Consider the following 19,873-nt stretch of genomic DNA (forward strand, 5'->3'; position numbering starts at 1 on the left):
TCAGCTCCAGTGCAGATACTGGAATTGGAAAAAAAAACAACTCTGTATAACCTTGAATCTAGCAGACTGTCACAAAGACTGAATCCTACAGTAAAAAAAAAAAAAAAAAACCAAAAAAAAAACCCAGAATAAAATCAGTGGAGTTGCTCCAGTGCATATTACATGCTGAATTAAAGACGTCAGCCTCTCCTCTTTTTAGCGATGTGACAAAATTGTGTTTATAATACTTCAGCTTCAGAGCTGAGAGCCAACAACTCTTTTTAATTGGAATCCTCACCCTGTTTCCTCCTGTGCCCTTAACCTCTCTCAGGCTTTGCTCCCTGCACAAAAAGTATATATAGATGAGGATTTTTTTTTTACCATATCTGCTGAAGTATTGAGTTACAATTTACATAACACTGAGCCTTAAACTTGAACATTAGCAGAGTGTATTATTTCCAGCAGAGTAGGGGACAGCTTGGACAACTGGGGAGAATTCACATGTTTATGCTGAAGCTGCCTAATGCATGGATGCACAGTATAAATAGAAAAGTTTCAATTTTGCCCTACCTTGCCTTGTGGGTATTAATTAAATTATGCATTAAGCCATTTCTTTAACATGCACTAAGGTGTCTTCTTTCATGGAGACATGGTGAGGATTAATGAGTTGCTGTGCCTGAAACAGAAAGCAGAAGGAGAGAGGAGTTATGGTGGTAGCAAATTTATTCAAGCCTTGTTTCGGGTGTGTTTGGAATACCAGACTGAGTCACCCATGATGGATATGGTACTGCATCATTTCTGTGGTGTTCTACAGAAGTGGGTGCCTGCCAGTGGCTCCCTCTACTCAGCTGCACATTTTTAAGTTGCATCCCCAAACAAACAGAATGCACAAGCCCTTTTGACCTACTGCTTTGACCTACATTAAGGAGCAGAGAAGTCCTGTGGGATGTTTCTCCTCGTGTCAGAAGTAGCTGAATGTAGTGGTCTTCAGAAACTGGGGGAGTTATCCTGTCCCAGCCCAAGGGATGTGTGGATGCTGTGGTTCTGTGTCTCCAGACCCAGCCAGGAGCATGGGTTGTCCATGGGCACAGTGCTCACACATCCACACTCATGAGTGCAGCACACAGTCCAGTGCAGAGAATAATGCCTTAATGCAGGACCCACCCTGCTAAACGAGATTTTTAAGTGTTTTTATTGCTGTGTCTTTTCTGTTTGTAGGGCCCTGCAGGACCCCCAGGAGACAAAGGGTCACTGGTACAGTATGTCTTTCTAGCTATACCCAAATTCTTTGGAGAGGGGACAACCACACTAATTATGTTTTTACCAGTCATTTCATGAGGGCAGATATAATTGCTTTGGTTTTGCTTGAGGAATGGTCACAGGGTGGCTGATCCACCAGAACCTCTGTGTATGACCAGATAGCTCTCTGCTATATTGAGCTGTGAGAAAGAGTTGCTCAAGAGCCTTGGCCTGGTGGAAGCTTTTCCTCATGTGACAATAGTCCTACAAGAGAAATAATGAGTGACTTGCTTCACCTTTATTTAAAAAAAAATATTTTAAAGCACATAATTCAAGGCATATTACGTATAGCCAAAGCCTCAAAGGTTTAAAAGAAACCATTTTAGAACATTTTTCTTACTTAAATCTTACAGATATCAGTATTCACCAAACACACTTTAGTCCCTCAACATTCAATTTTTCAAGGATGCAGTCCATTGGTGTGGCACAAACAACTGTGTACCCTGGTCTCAGTAGACACTGGCCTGAATTTCCACGACAACAGCCAGTCCTAGCAGTGTGATAGCCTGGAACTGAGGAAATGGAACTTCTCTCCTCCACTGTCCTGCGCTCAGTCATATTCCTGTTCAAAAACCCACCTCCTGTAAAAGGTCATTATTACCTCTCCAATCAATCTATGGGAAGCTTGACTTCAGTGATGCACATGAAGTCCCTTGAGGCACAGGAATAACTGATACCAGGATAGTGCAGTATGAGCTGTAATTATATTTATTCTTAAACTCTCTCATAATTGTGTAAGTTCTGGTTAATTTTTATACCAATAACTTTCAGGTTAAGGATTTCCTCTCTTCAGCTAAGAAGCACCTCATAAATACTGCTCACATTACTGGGTTTGTCTGTTCTCTCCCTCTCAGGGTCCCCGTGGTGTGCCTGGGATCCCTGGACCACAGGGGCCTCCTGGCCAGGATGTAAGTAAAATAAAAGTCTAAGTGCTCAAGAAATTGGTCAGTGCTTGCATCTAAGTTCCTTAAAAATTTATGCTCATAAACAACTGCAGTCTCTGAGTGTTTTTAGGGTTGTCCAAAGGAGGTGATTTGCAGAAGCGGAGCTCTTACAACTTAGGATGTCAAAGGGGAAAATGGTTGGAGTAAGGAGGATTGCTTCAAGGAAAGTGGGGTTCATCACTGAACCATTTTAAAATGACACTGGAGAAGGGACTTGGCAGCATACACTGGGGTAAGATCCCACGCTGGAAAAGGATGGTGGTTAGGCTGTCTAGGAACTTCTTAGAATCCACTGAGATAAGTACCCTTTCTGTTAAAACAGGGCCACAGCTGTTAAGTTCTCTGCGAGTTCATTTTGCTGCTGCTATTGTGCATGTTTGAGGACATTTTAACCTCTTGGTGCATTGTCCTCCCACTGTCTCAGTGGTGAGTCATGGAACTGAGGAACAGAGAGGAACGTGGCAGACTCCCAGCTGGAAAGCTGGCCCCTCTCTCTGCCTGGTTCCACTTCAGTGCTGCATCAGAAACAGGAGAATTTTTTTTTCCTTTGTGATGTGGAAACCAGTCCTTTGAAGGAGCCTCTGAAGATTTGGAAGGGCTTGATCTTTGGGTTTAAGGGAACACTGTGGGGAGGGGGAAGTGACCTCCTGGAACTCTCCTTCTCAGTGCTGCTCTGTGATGCTGTCATGTCTGAAATGGGTACCAGCTCTCACCAGCTCCACAGGAAGCACTTTTCAACCCTAGTGTGGCTTTACTGAGTCCATCAGGTGGCCTAAAGGGGGTAGTTTCCTGTGGAAAGCTCCTGTTTTCTTCCCACCTACTTATTCCCAGAGGGGTTGTAGATGCCCATCCCTGGAAGTGTCCAAGGCCAGGCTGGATGGGGCTCTGAGCAGCCTGGGAGAGTGGAAGGTGTCCCTGCCCATGGCACAAGTTTGGAACTGGATGATCTTTATGGCCCCTTCCAACCCAAACCATTCAAAGATTCTCTGGCTCTATACTTTGTCACAAGACAAATGATTGATCCAGGGTTTTCTTCCAGAGCCCATGACAGCTGAAATGGTCCCTTGTGTCCCTGGGCAGCCAGAGATTTGGGCTTGGTTGTGTCCTGGTCCCTGTCCCTAGATCTCATCATCCTGTCTCAGATGTTTGAAATTTTTAATTAAGAAGTTCTGAAGAGGAGATAGGATAGATGGGTTTATTAGAGTTGTAGTGTGTGAGGAGAGTGCCTGAGGCAGCTCTTTGGGGTCTCTTTCTGGCTCTGCTCAGATCAGCATTGGCTGGTCAACTCTTGGAAATGCAGCACTGAGGTCTTTACATTTTTATTTTCTCTGCAGAAAATTAATCCAAACACAAACATTCCTCAGGCTACTTATAAAACACATTCTCTGTTACACTCACTGCCTTAATTGCAGTCAATATGTCTTTTAGACCCTTTCTGTATTGTCTGATCACTTGTTAAACCATTCTATCTGTGTTTCAGGAGGTATAATTGGAGGTACAGGCCACATTCCAACATTTCTTGGTGTGTCAGCAGGGGTAACCTATTTTGACAAGATCATGCATTTGCAGTTCCCTGATCTCTATCTTTATTTAACTAGCATAAGGAACTTTTTATTCTGCTTCTGCACTCTTGTGTGCCAATGCAGTGTTCCTGTATCCTCTGAAACATGTCCATTTTTGTACTCTGCTGTGTTCAAACAGGATATCATTGGATAGGAAAGCTCCAATTTGAATTGCTAATATGAATTTGCCATGCATCTCCCAAGCCATGCAGTGTCAATTGCCTGAATGTCTTGCCTTAGTGTCTTGTACTTTGCTGTGGCCTTTGCAAATGTATTCCATGGTTTTTTTTTCTGAGACTGGAAAGTTCTTTAAAATCACATTTACATACATCAAGTTACTCTGAATTATTTTTCCAGTTGCAAACTCATCAGATGCTTGTGGAAATGCCTGCTATCAGTTGCATTCTCTGATACAGTAAATCAGATTTACAACTGCATTTGGGGACACGAAAGAGTCAATGCTATTTTTGCAATAGCTTTGGCCAGAATTCTCTCCCACTGGTGAATAAATTGGGGTTTTTTACATGACTACCCTCTAGATTTTTTCTGATTCCCCAAAAGCATGTCGTATTTTGTGGCATATTTTCAAAGTCACCTTTTGAAATATCTGTTGGCTACTCAATTTAATATCAAGAGTTCTCAGAACAGTGTCTTTTTTTATTCAGACTTAGATTTTGAAAATACTTGCCTAGGTTTACAGTACTATTGTGCTGCTTTGGCCTTGTTCTGTTCCTCTTAGAAAAAGCCTTGCTACTTGTTTGGCTTCTAGAGTTCATTATGTCCATAAATCCTTATGAATTATATTTTTCTGCGACAAAGCTGGGACATGTTGTCTTCTTCCATGTATATAATTTTCTTGTCTTTAAATTTGCACTTTTTTTTCTGATTAACCAAAGCTCTAATTCTTAAAGCCTGAAAAGTGTGCTTTTTTTAAGGTCATTTTTCCCTAATAATATGAATAATTTTTTCCACAACACAACTACTACACATTGTGCCTACTTGAAGGACCTCAGTCACGTAAAAAAATTACTTTCTCTTGCTTTTGCAAAAAAAAAAAAAATCCAAATCACATTTTAATCTTGCAGTGTTCCTGTATCAAGCATTAAAATAGTGTAGCCTTAAGTACCTTCTGTCAGAGAAGTTGGCCAATCTCCTAGTCTGAGAATTATAAAAAAGTATTTCTACATGTTCAGTCGTGTTATATGCAGTGCTGTTTCCTCCAGCTGCTGCAGAGCAGGTCCCTCCTGCCTGGTTAAATTAGAGATATGGAAGAAATTCTTAACTGTGCATGTAGTGAAGCACTGGAGCAGAATGCCCAGAGAAGCTGTGACTGCCCCATCCCTGGAAGTGCTCAAGGCCACGTTGGATGGGGCTTGGAGCCACCTAGTCCAGTGGAAAGTGTCCTGTCTGTGGCAGGGGCTTGGAATGAGATGGGATTTCAGGTCCCTTCCAAACCATCCCATGATTCTATGGTTTATTAGAAGATGTAAAACCACAGGACAAGCCACAGTGGGCAGATGCAGGGCTCAGCCAAACAAATGCTCTGCCAGCTCTGTTTTATACCCTTTTATACCCTTTTGTGTGTACCCCCTGTTTGTTTGTCACTCTGTCTTCCCCTGCACAGCCCCTCATGCATCTCCCCAGCTCTGTCAGTCCCTCAGCCCTCCCAGTTCATGGTCCCCCAGTTTACAATCTGATCTCTTGCAAGGTGCAGATTGCTCTCCCAGGAAGTGCAGTCTGGTTTTTGATATCCCATCAGTTACTAGCAGTGACAAGATCTGCTTCCCCTTAGGTCTGTGTGTCTTGGAAAATTTGGGTTCTGGTTTCCTCCTTTTCCCTTAATTTCCCAGCTGACAAGGTCCTGGATGAGGTAACCTTGCTGCAATATGCCTCCTCATATTTCCACATGCCTTGATCAATTAGTGTGAATGTCCAGGTTTGCTTCCCATCACTGGCATCCTTTTTTGTTGGTCAGGTTTGTGTCCTTGGCATTCTAATTTATGACTTTTTCCTTCTCTTCCTTTGTCAAATTCAAAAAGGTCCTTGACCAGATACCCCTAAAGGAGCAGACACTCTCTGGCCAGCCACCCTACACTTCATGTTTTGGAATCATCTGTTCTCCCCTGCCTGTCTGCTGGGAAATAAAATGTTTCTGTTCAACACACCTATTTAGTGTCCTTAGATTAGGAAACAATCTGAATGAGATATTCTGTTATCCTCCTGTTAACAGTAAGGGCACCTGTTTAATAGGATCTTTCTGTATTTTGATTATGGTAATTTGAATTAACATAAACACTGAATTAATCACTTCTTAATTAGGTTAATTATTTATGGTAACTAAGTTCCAGCATTACTGAGAAGTTCATCTTCCCCCTGCATTTTCTTTCATAATTGCAAAACCTTTGTGGATGCATAAATTACTGCCAATGGATTTGAAAAGCAGAGTTTGATGTTCTGAGGTTGATTTTCCCATCCACTTAGGAGGACAGTTCCAAGGAGCCTTTGTGTTTGTTTTAGGGCACTTACACCCCAAACCAGGGTACACTTATTAACCCACCTATTGTCTCTTTATTGCTGTGACATATAACTGATTTAAGATTCTGCATTTCAAGTTTAATTTTTAGTCTTGTAATAGAACTATTCCACCATATGCCTGTGTGACTTACACGCTTCCCCTATACACTTATATTTCCTTACAGACTTCCTTTGAGTATTTTCACATGCTCCACTTACCTGAGCATCATTTTCCCCATCATAGGATTTTGTCTCTTAACTGCACCAGCATTTAATTTCTTTTTAGTTACAGAATCAGAATATTCTGTATTGGAAGAGACCCACAAGGCTCATCAAGTCCAAGTCTGAAGTGAATGGGCCATGAGGGGATCAACCCACAACTTTGGCATAATTAGCACAACTTGCCAACCAACTAAGCTAAATATTGGTTTTTTAGCATTATCAGCAGCACAGTTTCCATCAGTTCCCATTTAAAGACCATTCCTGTGTGTCAGATTTTGCAGACTGATCCTCTGGATACTGTACATCACACCTCCTCATGGCTGACATCTTTTCCCTGTACTGGTATGCTGCACCACTCATTGGATGTTCTGCTTTGTGCCAGCCACTCTTGGCTGCAATCTCCTGAAAGTGTTCAAACTTTATGAGTTTTCCAACACTGCTTGTTATTTAGGTCTGTGCATTTTCCCTCATCATGTTAGCAGCATTTATTTTCTGTGCCATGCATTTTTTTTGCCAGACTCATTTCCTTTTTTTTTCTGAATTTTCTGGCTTTCTCTTTTCCAGTTCTCTCCCCTATTAGCTTGTCAGATGCAGTTTTAAATTCCATGTCTTCATTCTAGCATTTTCATTCTGCTCTGAGCAATGTGAAGCTGCATTAGGGGAGGTTTAGGTTGGATATTAGGAAAAGGTTCTTCATCCAGATAGTGGCCAGCACTGGAACAGGATCCCCAGGCAAATGGTCACAGCACCAAGACTGACAGAGTTCAAGGAGCATTTGGATAGTGCTCCCAAGCACCTGATGGGATTCCTGGGATTGTCCTGTGCAAGACCAGGAGATGGACTTGATTTTTTGTGGGTCCCTTACATCCCAGGGTATTCTGTGACTCTATATTTGCCCCTTACAACCCAGGGTATTCTGTGATTCTGTATTTGTAGCTTGTCTTTTTTTGTCAGCCTTTTCTAACTCCAGGCCTCTACAGACCAGCAATATTTCCTCTGCTTTTGACTCTGCTTCCATTGGCCTGTTCTCTGATAATGCACCATGCTGAAGTGCCATCATCTACATCTGATTTGTTCTGTTTGGCTCACAAAATTATTCTTCAATGGACATTCTCTGTTTGCAGTCTTGTACCTTTCAATTGTTTGACTTTTCGTGGGGATGCAGGGGTTTTTTCACGTTTGTCAGCCATGGCACAGAGCTTAATCTCTTTTCCTGTCTTGTTTCCACCCTTTTAGAGACATCACCAGCTCCACATCATACAACATCCAAGAAAATGCCTTTTAGTCTCAAGGCAATCTGATGCCATGTGGACATGATAGCTGTGCTTAATCCTTTCTAAGGATTTCCATTTTATTCACTCTCTTCTTGTATGTCTTTTCACATAACTAAGATGTCTTTTCCTACATTCTTTTTTTAAAAGATTTTTAAATACTCAGATTACACTGCTAGTGCCATGTTCATATTTCAGATCCCAAAGCAGAAGGCTGTCACTGAGCCCTATGGCATATATTTATAGCTGTGCTACTAGTCAGCATGAAAGACATTTCTGAACTGTCTTTTCTGTCTTGCTTTCTGATCCAGGATTATTTCATAGCTCAAGTTTTTGCTTTGCATCACACTTTTTAGAGCAAGTTTTGTGTGAGTCTTCCTGAACAAAGTAGGTCTGGGAATATAAGATCTGTGTAATTGTTATTTAGCCATCCCTCTTCCCATTTGCAGAAGTGGCTGAGAATACAGTGAAGATGCCAAAAGCATGACCTGACAGTTAGCACCTGTGAAAGGGAAGGAACTCTGGAAACAATACACAGTTCTCTGGATTCACCTTGAAATTCTGTGGAAGAAGGAAAGCTATAAATTACTAAAGTGATTTCTTATACTTACTCAATTCCCCAGAAGGACTTCTGGAGAGAAATGTGAGATAAACATCATCTTCAGACATTATCTTCTCTTTGTTCTCACCTGCAGAAGGTTTAGTTCCTCAGGAAACAAAAGTTTATCCATGAACTTCAGTACTACTTCAGCTCCACTTAAGGTCCATTTCAGTGTCTGTTTAATTTTTGTCTCTTAGAATGTCAAGGTAATTGAAAGGTTCTTGCTCATCCAGAATCATTTAATATGGACATAAAAAAAGATAATCAATATATTTTCCCATTTTTTCTCTCCTCTAGCAAGGCATACAGGATTTAAGTACTAAGTGAGACTTAAGGATGAAATTCAAGTTTGCCCTATAGCTACAATTGTGGTGTATCATGACACACAGTGCTCTTCAGTCATTAATTCCCATGTCCCTATCTGGTTGTCTGTGTAAATAATGCAATGAACTGATTGGCACAACTGAATAACCTGAGACAAGGTGACAGAAAGAACACCCAGTGTCCTTCCTCACTAAGTATTTGACCAAATTTTAAAGGCTCTTTCCATATGGAAGTCCTGGATAGTCTCAAAGAGTAGCTCCTAGGTCAGTAGCTGAGCCTAGACTGATTGAAAGCCACTTACTTGTACCTTGATCAGCATCCAGATGTTGATGCAGCCCAAAAAGCCAATGAAGTCCTGGGCTGTATCAAAACCAGCATGGCCAAGAGGTCAGGGCAGGGGATTCTGCCTCTCTACTCCACTCTGGTGAGACCCCACCTGCAGTGCTGTGCCCAGCTCTGGGGTCCCACAGCACAGGAAGGACGTGGAGCTGTTGGGGTGAGTCCAGAGGAGGCCACCAAGGCAGCTGGAGGGGTAGAGCAACCCTCTTACAAGGAAAGGTGGAGAGAATTGGGATTGTTGAGTCTGGAAAAGTAAAGGCTTCAGGGTGACCTGTTTGTGGTCTTCCAGTACCTGAAGGGAGCCTTGAAGAAGGATGGAAAAGGACTTTGGACACATTGTGAGAACTATAAGTAAGCAAGACAGACAAAATCCAGAGCTGAAGTGTAAAGAATAGATTTATTCCATTACCACACTGGCAGAATGGGGACACATGCACTGCTAAGCTTATTCCATCTTGGCAGGGGCAAAATATGCTCAGGGTAACCTCCAAGCTTCTTATCTCTCCTTTGCCCAGCAGGGAGGCCCCAGCCTGTGAGGAATGCCTTTTAAGTTTTTTGCAGCATTCTGTTATCTTCTGTAAAACCTCCACTTCTCAGGACAGACAGAAAACAACCCTGAGAAAACACAACACGTGAAATTTTCCACACTGAATATTCTTAGCATCCTCCAGCTGCAAGGTCATCTTGAGTGAAAACAACTCTATTTTTCCCTCCTCATCAAGTCTTCCACTTTCAACCTTTTTCTCTCCACAGAAGGGGAGTGGTAGTAAAAGGGTAATAGCTTCAAACTGGGAGAAAGTAGGTTCAAAATGGATACATGGAAGAAGTTCTTTTCTGTGAGGGTGGTGAAACACTGGCACAGGTTACCCAGAGAAGCTTTGCTGCCCCATCCTTGGCAGTGTTCAAGGCCAGGTTGGATGGGGCTTGAAGCAAACTGGTCTAGTGGAAAGTGTCCCTGCCCATGGCAGGGGGTGGATTTAGATGGTCTTGAACATCCCTTCCAACCCAAACCCTTCTGTGATTCTGTGAACATCCTGGGTGGCAAATCTGGAACCATTTGAGAGAAAACCCCGTGTGGGACTTCTGCGGAATCAACAAAGCTGAACACAAATAAGATATTTTTAGATCGTCAGTAGAAACTGTTCCTTTAGAGACTAAAATGATCAGGTAGGACAGCTTTTGTATGTGGTAAATTTTGTATGCTCTTTAAGGTTCTAAGTATGAGTGGAACATGCACTTGCTTGAGTGATGACACAGGGTGATGGACCAGGTGGATACAGGAATTCAGGAGAAAATTGTTTGGGGAAATGTCACTGAGTATCCTTAAAACTGCAAGGATCCTCACAATGCAGAGTATTGTCACCATCTGAGCCGTGACCAACTGTCTTGTTCAAAATATTTGGTTTTCCAAGTCAGCATTACTTTATGCAAAGACTTTACAAAAATTTTTAGACATGGTTTTTGTTTTGTTTTTAGCAAACTTAATTCCTTGTAAACAACATGTAAAAGATGCACACTGAGGGTTGAAAGTTGTCCCTTTTCCTAATCCTGCCTTTCTGAACATAAAATTCTGAAAATGTTGGTAGCTTCTACGCCTTCATCTCAAGCAAACTGATACCACTACACCTCAACAAACAAAAAAACAACCAACCAGACAAACAAACAAACAAATTGATTTTGCTTGTGGACAGGTGCCTTCAGAGATTTGAAGCTTCATCCTTCACACCAGTAAAGTTCATAGTGTTTCCTATCACCAGAAGACAAGCTAAACCAATTCCAGTCTCTGTGTGACTCAAATGAATTTTAGCAAGTGTTCGAGAAGATGTTCAAGTTGCAGATATTTGCAGGAATTTGCTGTCTGTCACATGCAAGGAGTAGTGCTGCTCAGCAGAGGAAAGTAAAATGAGTACTAGTGCAGATCAGTCAGCAGAGTGAAAGAGAAACCAGGGGGGTATTGTATAATAATTTCACAATTTTTTCCTTTTTCTTGATCTGTAGGGTGTACCTGGAAATCCAGGAGAAAGAGGACCTCCTGGAAAACCTGTATGTAACTTCACTTCTGTGTTACATCTTCCTTTTAACTCAGTATCCACCTGTACACCTCACCTCAGAAGTGAACTTGGGTGCTTTTCCACTGTTGTTTTTCCCAGCAGAGCAGTAGGAAAAAGACTAAAACCCACTAAAAGTTTAGTGAAGGCTTTGGAATGGTACGAGAACAACTGGATATTCTGCATGTAAATAAAAGCCAAAATTTTAAAGGCACTTCCTTAGCACCACTGTACAGTACCCTCAGCAAGAACTCATCTCAGGTTGCAATGAAAAGCACTGATAGGGTGGGGTGGGAAGTACAAGTTTAGCCCAGTGGGTCCTAGACAGGACAAGGAAAACCAGTGAGAATCCAAGAACATGTTCAGGAAAAATTTTCATGTCTTGATGCTTCTTAAAATTGCCTGAAATAATGAATTTCTTGTTCCATAGGGTTCCCCACCCCTGCTCACTCCAGAGGACATAAATCTCCTGGTAAAGGTAATCAGCCTTTAATGAGGGTGGGGGTTTATCTCTGATTCAGACCTAACACTCTGTCATGGGAAAGTGTCTGGACTACAAGTGCAAAAGGTGTCTTTAAACACTCTTTCAAAGCTCAAGACTTACAAGCCTCCTGCTTGCACTAGTATTGGGACACGAGCTCACCGTGGAGATGAAAATCCCTTCCCCAGCAGTGAAATGACCTAAAAAATTCTCTATAACATCTCTAAGACTTTCTCAGCTCTTCCTGAGGCATTCATTCCAAGGAGAGATAAGCATTTTCAAGTTACATTATGTAAACCAGAAAATGGAAACCATTTTAGTAAAATGCTGGATTTTTTCATGTGCACCTTCAACAGTGACTGGAATGATTTTGGGTAATTGTGGGTGCATATTTAATTTGCATTGTGAATCTAAAAGGATGCAGGTAATTATCCCAAAAGTACTTGTGATTCAAAAGTGATAATCTGTCTGCCTTTACTCTCAGTGTAGAGAATTTTGTGAGAAATTAGTCAGTCTTTGATAGGTGTTGACTGAAAAATCTCTATAGATTTACATGGGCTGAGTTGTAAGTTTTTAAAGCTGTCTTAAACCTGGCAAGAAATCTTTTCTTATTGATTAAAATAAACTAAAAAATTACCTTCTCTTACTAACCACATTAACCAAAGGACCCTGTTAAGATTGCTGCTGTGAAATTACTCTTCACTGAAGAGCTCTTTGTTTTGTGGACCCCAATATTATTCTGGAGGTTTCACCATAAGGTGTTGCTTGGGTCTTCTGATCTGGACAAGAGCAAGAGACTCACTCTTGGGTACAGGATGTCACTTTGATGTTCTTTCATTTCCTTCCTTTGCTTCTATTATGGTTAAACACATTTGTGCATTTTTTCTGCTTGGTATTTTTTCACTCCACACTTGGTACAGAAAGCAGAACCTTGAAATCCCAGATGAAATTAGGACTCTGCTGTTACGGGTGTTTCTCAAGCTTACTTTGTAAGTAGATAAATGTGGATGTAGGCACTGAGACCCAGAAGGACAATTTACCCCACAGTTTTGCAACAGATTATTGACAGATTTGGGTGTTGTAGCAGGGGCTCCTGACTCCCCACCTGATAACCCGTTTTGTATTGTGCTCTTATGGGCAGGATTCCCACCCTCTTTACTGAAGGGAGTCTGCCTTTGAAATGGAAATGTCATAGATGGATTCAATCTCCTGAGGATAGCTGGAATGTAAAGACTGCTGAGACCATGCTTCAAAGATGTTTGGAAGGAGGGAGGTAGTGATTCTCCCTGATAAAATTTGGCCAGTACACTGTGACATTCACTTGGTCTTCACAAACTCCACTGGATGAGTTGTCCTCGGCCAAACTGGCTGCTGAATAATTCCCCCTGCAGAGCCCTTTCTGACATCATGTTGCACCTGACTTTTTCCTAGAAACCTACCCTCTAAGCAGTAACACAGATCTTTCAGCCTGGAGCAGACAAAGGCTTCTAGTGGTCTTGTAGATTCAAACCAATGTTTTTCTTGATAATCTTTCTAGTCTCACTAACCTCCCCATCAGAAAGAGCTTTTCCTTGGTTTCCTGATCCTGGGTGACCAATTAGGACTTAGAACTGATAGGAAACTTCCCATGGGAGCAGGTGTGAGCTCAGCTGCTGACCCTCACTCTGCTTCATGCTGCCATCATTGGTTCTTTAAGGCAAATTCACCACAATCCCCAGGTGAAACAGCAAAGGATCAAGAATTATACCAGCACCACAGTGCTGCATTCATAGTGGGTGTCCACAGGGTCTGCTAAGTGCCTGCAGCCTGTTGCTGATGTGTTTTCCCATGTTCTCTCCCAGGATGTGTGCAGTGAGTGCCCTCCTGGCCCACCAGGACTGCCAGGTATCCCGGGTTTCAAAGGGGATAAAGGTCTCCGAGGACCACCAGGTAGAGATGGCCAGGATGGGAAAATGGTAAGAGAGCTGAGGGAGTGACCGCGCCTTGGATTTGCTGGGACCTTGTTTTTCTATTAATATGGTTGATGGTTTCTTTTTCTTATAAGATTCTTGATTTCTTTTTCATCAACAACCTGCTGAATCTTTTTTAGAGGCCCATGGAGTCAATGAACTAAACTAGTGTTTACTTCTGCCTCTTGTGCATTGCAGGGGATTGCTGGTCCCAGAGGTCCTCCAGGCCCACCTGGGCTCGATGGCCCAAAGGTTGGTTTTCTTCAGTTATATAATGAAAACTTATTTTTGACTTATTAGTCGCACTAATTATTTTGGGAGCAGATTACCCAAAGAAGTTGTGAATACCCCATCTCTGGAAATGTTAAAAGCTAAGTTGGATGGGGTTTTGAGCAGCTTGGTTTAGTGAAAGGTGTCCTTGCCCACGGCATGAGGAATTGTTTCACTTTAATAGTGTCTTCTGCCATCCCTTTGTTCACACACAGACAGGCAGACACATCTAAGGGCCTGATTCTTGGTGTTGAATTTCATTACATTGATGGATAGACTTGAGAGTAAGTTTCAACTCAAATTAGCTAAGAAAGAAATTAATGCCTCAGCAGTATCCACTGTGTCTATTTCTCTCCCTTTTCAATCTTATGTGCTGGAACTTAAATTAAGGCTGCAATGGGCTGCTGGGCTCCAAACACACCGTCTGCCCTGGTGGTCTTACCCAAAAACTCCAAGTATTTACTGAAACATGACACAGAAAAACTTCTTTTAGCTACATGGTGCTGGTTCATGGTCTAGGACATAGGTGAACATAAAACTTCCATTGTTTGAAGTATTCCAATAAGGTCACGTTTCAAACACTTCTCATAAAGAGGGCTGTCGCCAGTCTGTTCACAATACCAGTGCTTGGCCACAGTTAAAACCTTCACAACTGCCTAATGTGAAATAAATCAAAACAAATCAATGAGGGGAGGTGATTTAATGATCGGCCACAGTTTCCTCCAGACATCCTTTCACTACTGCCTTACTGTCTAAAATAGCTCCTGCTATTTTAACATCTTTGTATTTGCACTTGTTAGAGTGCAGGACAAGCTAATAGAGTTTCATGAATTAATTTCATATCTTGCAATTAAAAGTGTGGTGGGGACAGCAGCACAATCTGGAAAGTAAACAGAATTGATCGAAATGAAAGTACGTTCCAGGATAAAATTTAGAAGAGAATTAGTAACCCATAAAGCCAATAACTGGCAGAAATGCCAAGCAATCTGAGACATACCACGTCTGCTGCTTTCTTATATTTCATAAGAAAGCAAAAATTTAGGCAGCAAAAGTGGATAGTTAGGTGAAATAACAGGATAAATTTCAAACTGTACCTGTGCATAAAGTCAAATCAAGTAACTGATAAGTAGTCTAACTTGAATTCAATAAAAATAGTTCTCAAAAAAAAAAAAAAAAAAGTATTTGAAGACCCCTAGAGAGAAGCAAACACCAGGTCAGTCTTTGTGACTCTTTTCTGCATAGCTTAGGAGGATCCTTGCAGTGGAAGACCCAAATTGCTCTGCACTTTTGACTCTGTGGTATATTGTCTTTACCAGCATTATCCAAGCTGTTAGGTCCTGCTCTGAAAGAAGAGCAGTAGAACTGCAGATCTTTGCTCATGAACAGCTTCATTCCTTTTGGCCATATGAATTAGATTTCTTTTATGAATAAATATCAACCCTCTTTCTCCCCTTTGTCTCCTAGCTCTCGTGTAGCAAACCAGTGTATTATTTCCATGGCCAGCAATTCATTATTGCTCTGTGCATTGTTCACACCTTGCTCACCTTCACCTCAGTAATTTTCACTGTCTTGTCTCCCTGTAAGCACTGGTTATGCAGACATGCACAGTTGAGTTAGCTGTCTCTGCCTGTGTCTCTAGAACAGAAAGAGAAAGAGAGAGAAAAAGGAGAGCACTTTCTGGGTGTGAATTTTCTGGCTGCACCTTAGAAATGCTGGTTTTATTGCTGTTGTCTCTGAAGGGTGTGGGCACTTTTGTTGGGCCAGATGATTCTTTATCAAGATGTGATATAGTGAAGTGCCTAATAACCTGCCTGGTCTTTAAGGATGTGTAATTCCTCTTTATGCCTATGATAATAAAACATTAGAAACCAGCTATGCTGGGTCTGCTCAGAGGCCATTTTCCACATAAATTCCTGGCTCCAGCACTGGTAGTGGAATTCTAGAGAAGAATTTAAGAGGAGGGCAAGAAGGGCTCAGTCCTGATTCTTGAGTTTTATTCCTGAATGTCCAAGTGCTTTATGAGAGAGGTCAAAAAGCTGTCACAACACTGAATCTCATTGACTTTTAATGGCTCTTTTTTTATTACCAGGGTGCTAAAGGAGACCGTGGCATGACTGGGGAAGTAGGAGAAAAAGGTGAACAGGTAAAAACAGAGTGTGCTCTCCAGCAGTACTGTCACTGTGATTGGTCCTTCATCAGTAACTCCTATGATGCCTGTATAAGAGTACCCTTCTCAGAGGTAGAGGAGGAAGATGGGAGCTCTTCATCACTGACAAACCCCAAATGGGTTCTGTCAAAGATTGGAACCATAGCAGTCCTCCACAGATTCCATCCTCATCTCCAATAAAAACCTCCCAGTACCATCTGTTTCCTCACCTCTGGACTGAATGCATTGAATTTTCTGCATTACCTAACCCTTACTCATTTCCTTGGATATTCCCTAGATGATTTCCAGGAGTTCAGGTGTCTATAGGTTGAAAAAGCCAGTGTGTCTATTTGTCTTAGATGATGAATGTAAGGAGGACCTCTTTTAGGAGGGACTGAGAAGCCACAGGAAAGATGATAATGGTTTAAATAAGAATAAACTTTCATAGTTAATTTGCCAAGGGCTGAGTCACTGATTTAAGGTGCAAATCAGCACCTCTTCAATGACATTTTCAGAACATTTTAAACAGGCTTGGTTTCCCAGCTGACCTGTCTTGTGCAGTTCCACAATATCTGCTCTCATCTGCCATTAGCATAGACTAAAATATGCATGGGAAGAAGAACACCTGAAATTTAACTACGTTATTTTTGAAATGCATGCTTTGAAAACCAAGATTTCACTTTAGAAAGCCTTTATTCCCTTATAACCAGCTCTCTGTGTATTGACTCATTTTGGTGTTACTTCACAATAATCACCAGTTAACTTCTATTAAAGTAGATACGTGACTAATGCATAAAGAAAGTCTCTGATTTCATTCTGCAGGGCCACCCTGGAATGCCTGGCTTCTCAGGGGCTCCTGGAAACCCTGGTCCACCTGTAAGTTCCTCTGTTACAAAGATGTTCCTGTAGTTTCTTGCTGATACAGGGTGTTGCAAGCTCCATGTGGTGGAAAGGACCGTTCCCATCTGTCTGTGCACTAAATTTGCATTTTCCAGTGGGTTTCTAATGATCCCCTGAGTGTGATAGAGTTCCCCACTCACGGTAATTGCTGTTTAATACATTGGCCACTTTCCACTGATTGCTTCAACTCATTCTGTAAATTGTTGCTAAGCTTCAGTTGCTCTCTTTATACAACACAAAGATGATGATGAAAACTCTTCCATAGGGACTATTTAGTACATGTATAGGTGCTTTCCTGTGTGTGGGGTAAATTGTTAGTCTAGAACTAGAGAATCTAAGAGCATTTTAGTTGTGTAAGTTACTTTTAAATTAAAAGGCCTTTTACATGTCCCTCTCCATCACAGTCCCCATTCTTAGATTCTGCTCTCTCCATGAATAAAATTATGCTTCCTTGTATTTAAAAAGGGGTGATAGTGCAGGATCAGGGCTGAGATCACTTGGCTCTCCTGCTGGCTCTCCTGCTTTGCTCCCTTCAAGTTTGGGGATTTTTTTCTGAGTCAAGGACTTTTCTCTCCAAACCACCTTTCATTGTCCAGAGTCATCACAGCTCATATTGCTGCTTACAGTGCAGTTTGAATCTGCTGTGCTGAGGATGTGCCACCTTCATCTGTTCTGGGGATCAGCACAGCCTGAATTCACATTGCACTGACTAAATGACAGGACGTACCAGAAAAGGGGGATTAGATTAAAATTCTATATGCAGATGGTATCAGTGCCCAAAGGATGCTGGGTGCTTTGCTGCTGTGACAGCACGTGAACTTGCTTTGTGGGTGATTTGAGCTCCCATGAGCATTATTTCAGGAGAGATTAATAACAGACACATTTGCTGTGACTCTATTAACCTAATACTGCTACAACTGCAGAGCTGAACCAGTGGGATTAAAACACTTTAATTTGTCCTATGAGACCTGCTGAACAGATTCACAGCCAAAGGAAAAGTAAAACTGAACCTGTCAAAACAGAGCAAAATGTGATGTCCCCTATACAATTTTGTTCTTCAGCTTTTGCTGACTTTTCCCTCTTTCTGCATTGACTCGTGGCTCCAGGAGTTTGCCTGCCACAGTGTGTGCTTCAGAATTTCTGTTCTCCCATAATTGCTGTTCTTCAGTTATTTTTGTCATGATTGGCTTTTTCCTATTTGTCCCCTGTTTTCAGAAGGAAGAGCCAAGACCAAACTCAAATGCCTGACTATTTCTGTCTTTGGAGGCTGATTGAGTGCAGAGGCTGGCCCTGCATTTCAGTGATGAATGAAGAAATGGAATGAATGTTAAGCTGAGTGATTAAAGAAAGCTCCAGAGTTGCCAGCTATGGTAGGGAATGTGTTGACAAACACATCAGATTTATTAATCACGTTGTTTCTGCTTTATTTTGTTTAGGGAACAGATGGGGCACCAGGACCAATAGGACCAGCGGGAAACCCAGGAGATACGGTAATCTCTAAGCTCTGTGCTTCACCACTGGCTTCACCTAGGTTTAGGTCTGTGAGTAAAGCTGAGCTGGCATCCATGTAATGTCCTTTGAAAGCTCCCCAAAATATTCTGCCTGCAAGTAGAACCTCCACAAATAACCACAGATTACTGTTCTAGCACTTCTTTTACTCACCAAATGACATTCTGAGTTAGCCAGAGGATAGTCCAGCCCATGGAACCTCTATTTTTGTACCTCTTGTCTGTCTGTCCTTGCTATTAACATCTCTTAGCTGCCAGAACAGGATTTCTAAATCTGCTAGATGGTTCATGACCTAAGGCTAACACCTGAACTCTCTGTGGGGATTATCAAAATATAACCAGCAACCTGTTGAAGGATGTCACAGCACAGACTGCTGAGATGCTGGAGCCTGGCCCTATTTCCTAGCACCACAAAAAATACCAGTACAGGTATAACTTTTGAGAAGCCCGTGAAGAATTTTGGCATTGCTGTTTCATTTTAAGGGTTTTCAGATGCTACTTTATGGTAATGTGTCAAAAAACCCTGGGAGAGGTGGGTAATCTGATTGATGCTAACTTCAGTTTGAAAAGTTAAAAATTAACCTTCCCTAAAGAATACTCTCTATTGAGTTGGAACAGTTTAAAACTGTGTAATTCAGTGATTCATTTCTAGAGCAAGGTTTCCTAAGGGACAAGGTGCCTTTTGCAGAGCCATTTCACAACCTGAACTTCATAATAAGTAAACAGTGATGGTCCTTCTGATGGCTGTTACGAAATCAGTGAGCATTCTCAGAGAGGCCAGAGACAAGATGAACAGGCTGGCTGCAATTCCATTTCAAATGGATGATAAGATTGTGACTCTGTGAAAGACCTGGAGTGATATTGTCCACTTCTGTGGGGTGAGGGAATTTTTTGGGACGGTCAGCAAGCCACTTCTTGTAATTACTCATTTAAAAGGTATAAAATACACATCTGCTTCCTGGCAGGACACTTTATCCAGGAAGTTAAGGATGAAATATTAAATATAATTTGGCTTCAGAAAAAAAAAAACCAAACGAGTGATTTCAGAGGTTTCTCAATTTGTAAGAACTCAATGATAATAGTGATTTATTTATGTTTAAAGGGAGCCATCTATTCTAAACTAGAAGGAGTTCAGGAAAACCTCATAGACTGTGTGACATGGGCTACAAGACCTTCTCACATTTGTCCCCCGTCAGACTCTGCATGTGATAAATCTTCATCTGATAGAAGCCTCTGAGGAACTTGCCTGACCCTCGTGTTGGTTCTTTCTTTCCAGGGCAAAGATGGACCCCCAGGTCCACAGGGCCCACCAGGGCTGCCTGGACTTCCTGTGAGTGTGATTAAGTTCCTTCTAATTCAGTACATTAAATTATTCATGCACACATAGGTATGTAAAACAAAGAGGTGACACTTCTGAGGTGCTTTGACAGCCATGCACAGTCTGTAGCAGTGTCTGTCACACTGATGCAATGTCCTTGTTCCAGGACAGTATTTGTTTTGTTCCAGAATCTGTATT

General features: G+C 41.8%; 1 protein-coding gene across 2 annotated transcripts in view; it reads left to right on the top strand.

The window, feature by feature from the left end:
• Positions 1-19,873, top strand: part of COL22A1 (collagen type XXII alpha 1 chain) — a 238,530-nt gene that overhangs the window by 187,810 nt on the left and 30,847 nt on the right. For both annotated transcript variants that reach the window (XM_039731540.1, XM_039731541.1), the window contains exons 42-51: positions 1,198-1,233; positions 2,133-2,186; positions 11,054-11,098; positions 11,534-11,581; positions 13,426-13,539; positions 13,732-13,785; positions 15,893-15,946; positions 16,772-16,825; positions 18,286-18,339; positions 19,634-19,687. In XM_039731540.1, coding sequence (XP_039587474.1) covers positions 1,198-1,233; positions 2,133-2,186; positions 11,054-11,098; positions 11,534-11,581; positions 13,426-13,539; positions 13,732-13,785; positions 15,893-15,946; positions 16,772-16,825; positions 18,286-18,339; positions 19,634-19,687 — 567 coding nt within the window. The remainder of the gene's footprint in view (positions 1-1,197; positions 1,234-2,132; positions 2,187-11,053; positions 11,099-11,533; positions 11,582-13,425; positions 13,540-13,731; positions 13,786-15,892; positions 15,947-16,771; positions 16,826-18,285; positions 18,340-19,633; positions 19,688-19,873) is intronic.

Source organism: Passer montanus, unplaced genomic scaffold, assembly GCF_014805655.1.
Source record: "Passer montanus isolate IOZ18808 unplaced genomic scaffold, ASM1480565v1 scaffold78, whole genome shotgun sequence".
In the NCBI taxonomy this organism is placed as follows: Eukaryota; Metazoa; Chordata; class Aves; order Passeriformes; family Passeridae; genus Passer; species Passer montanus.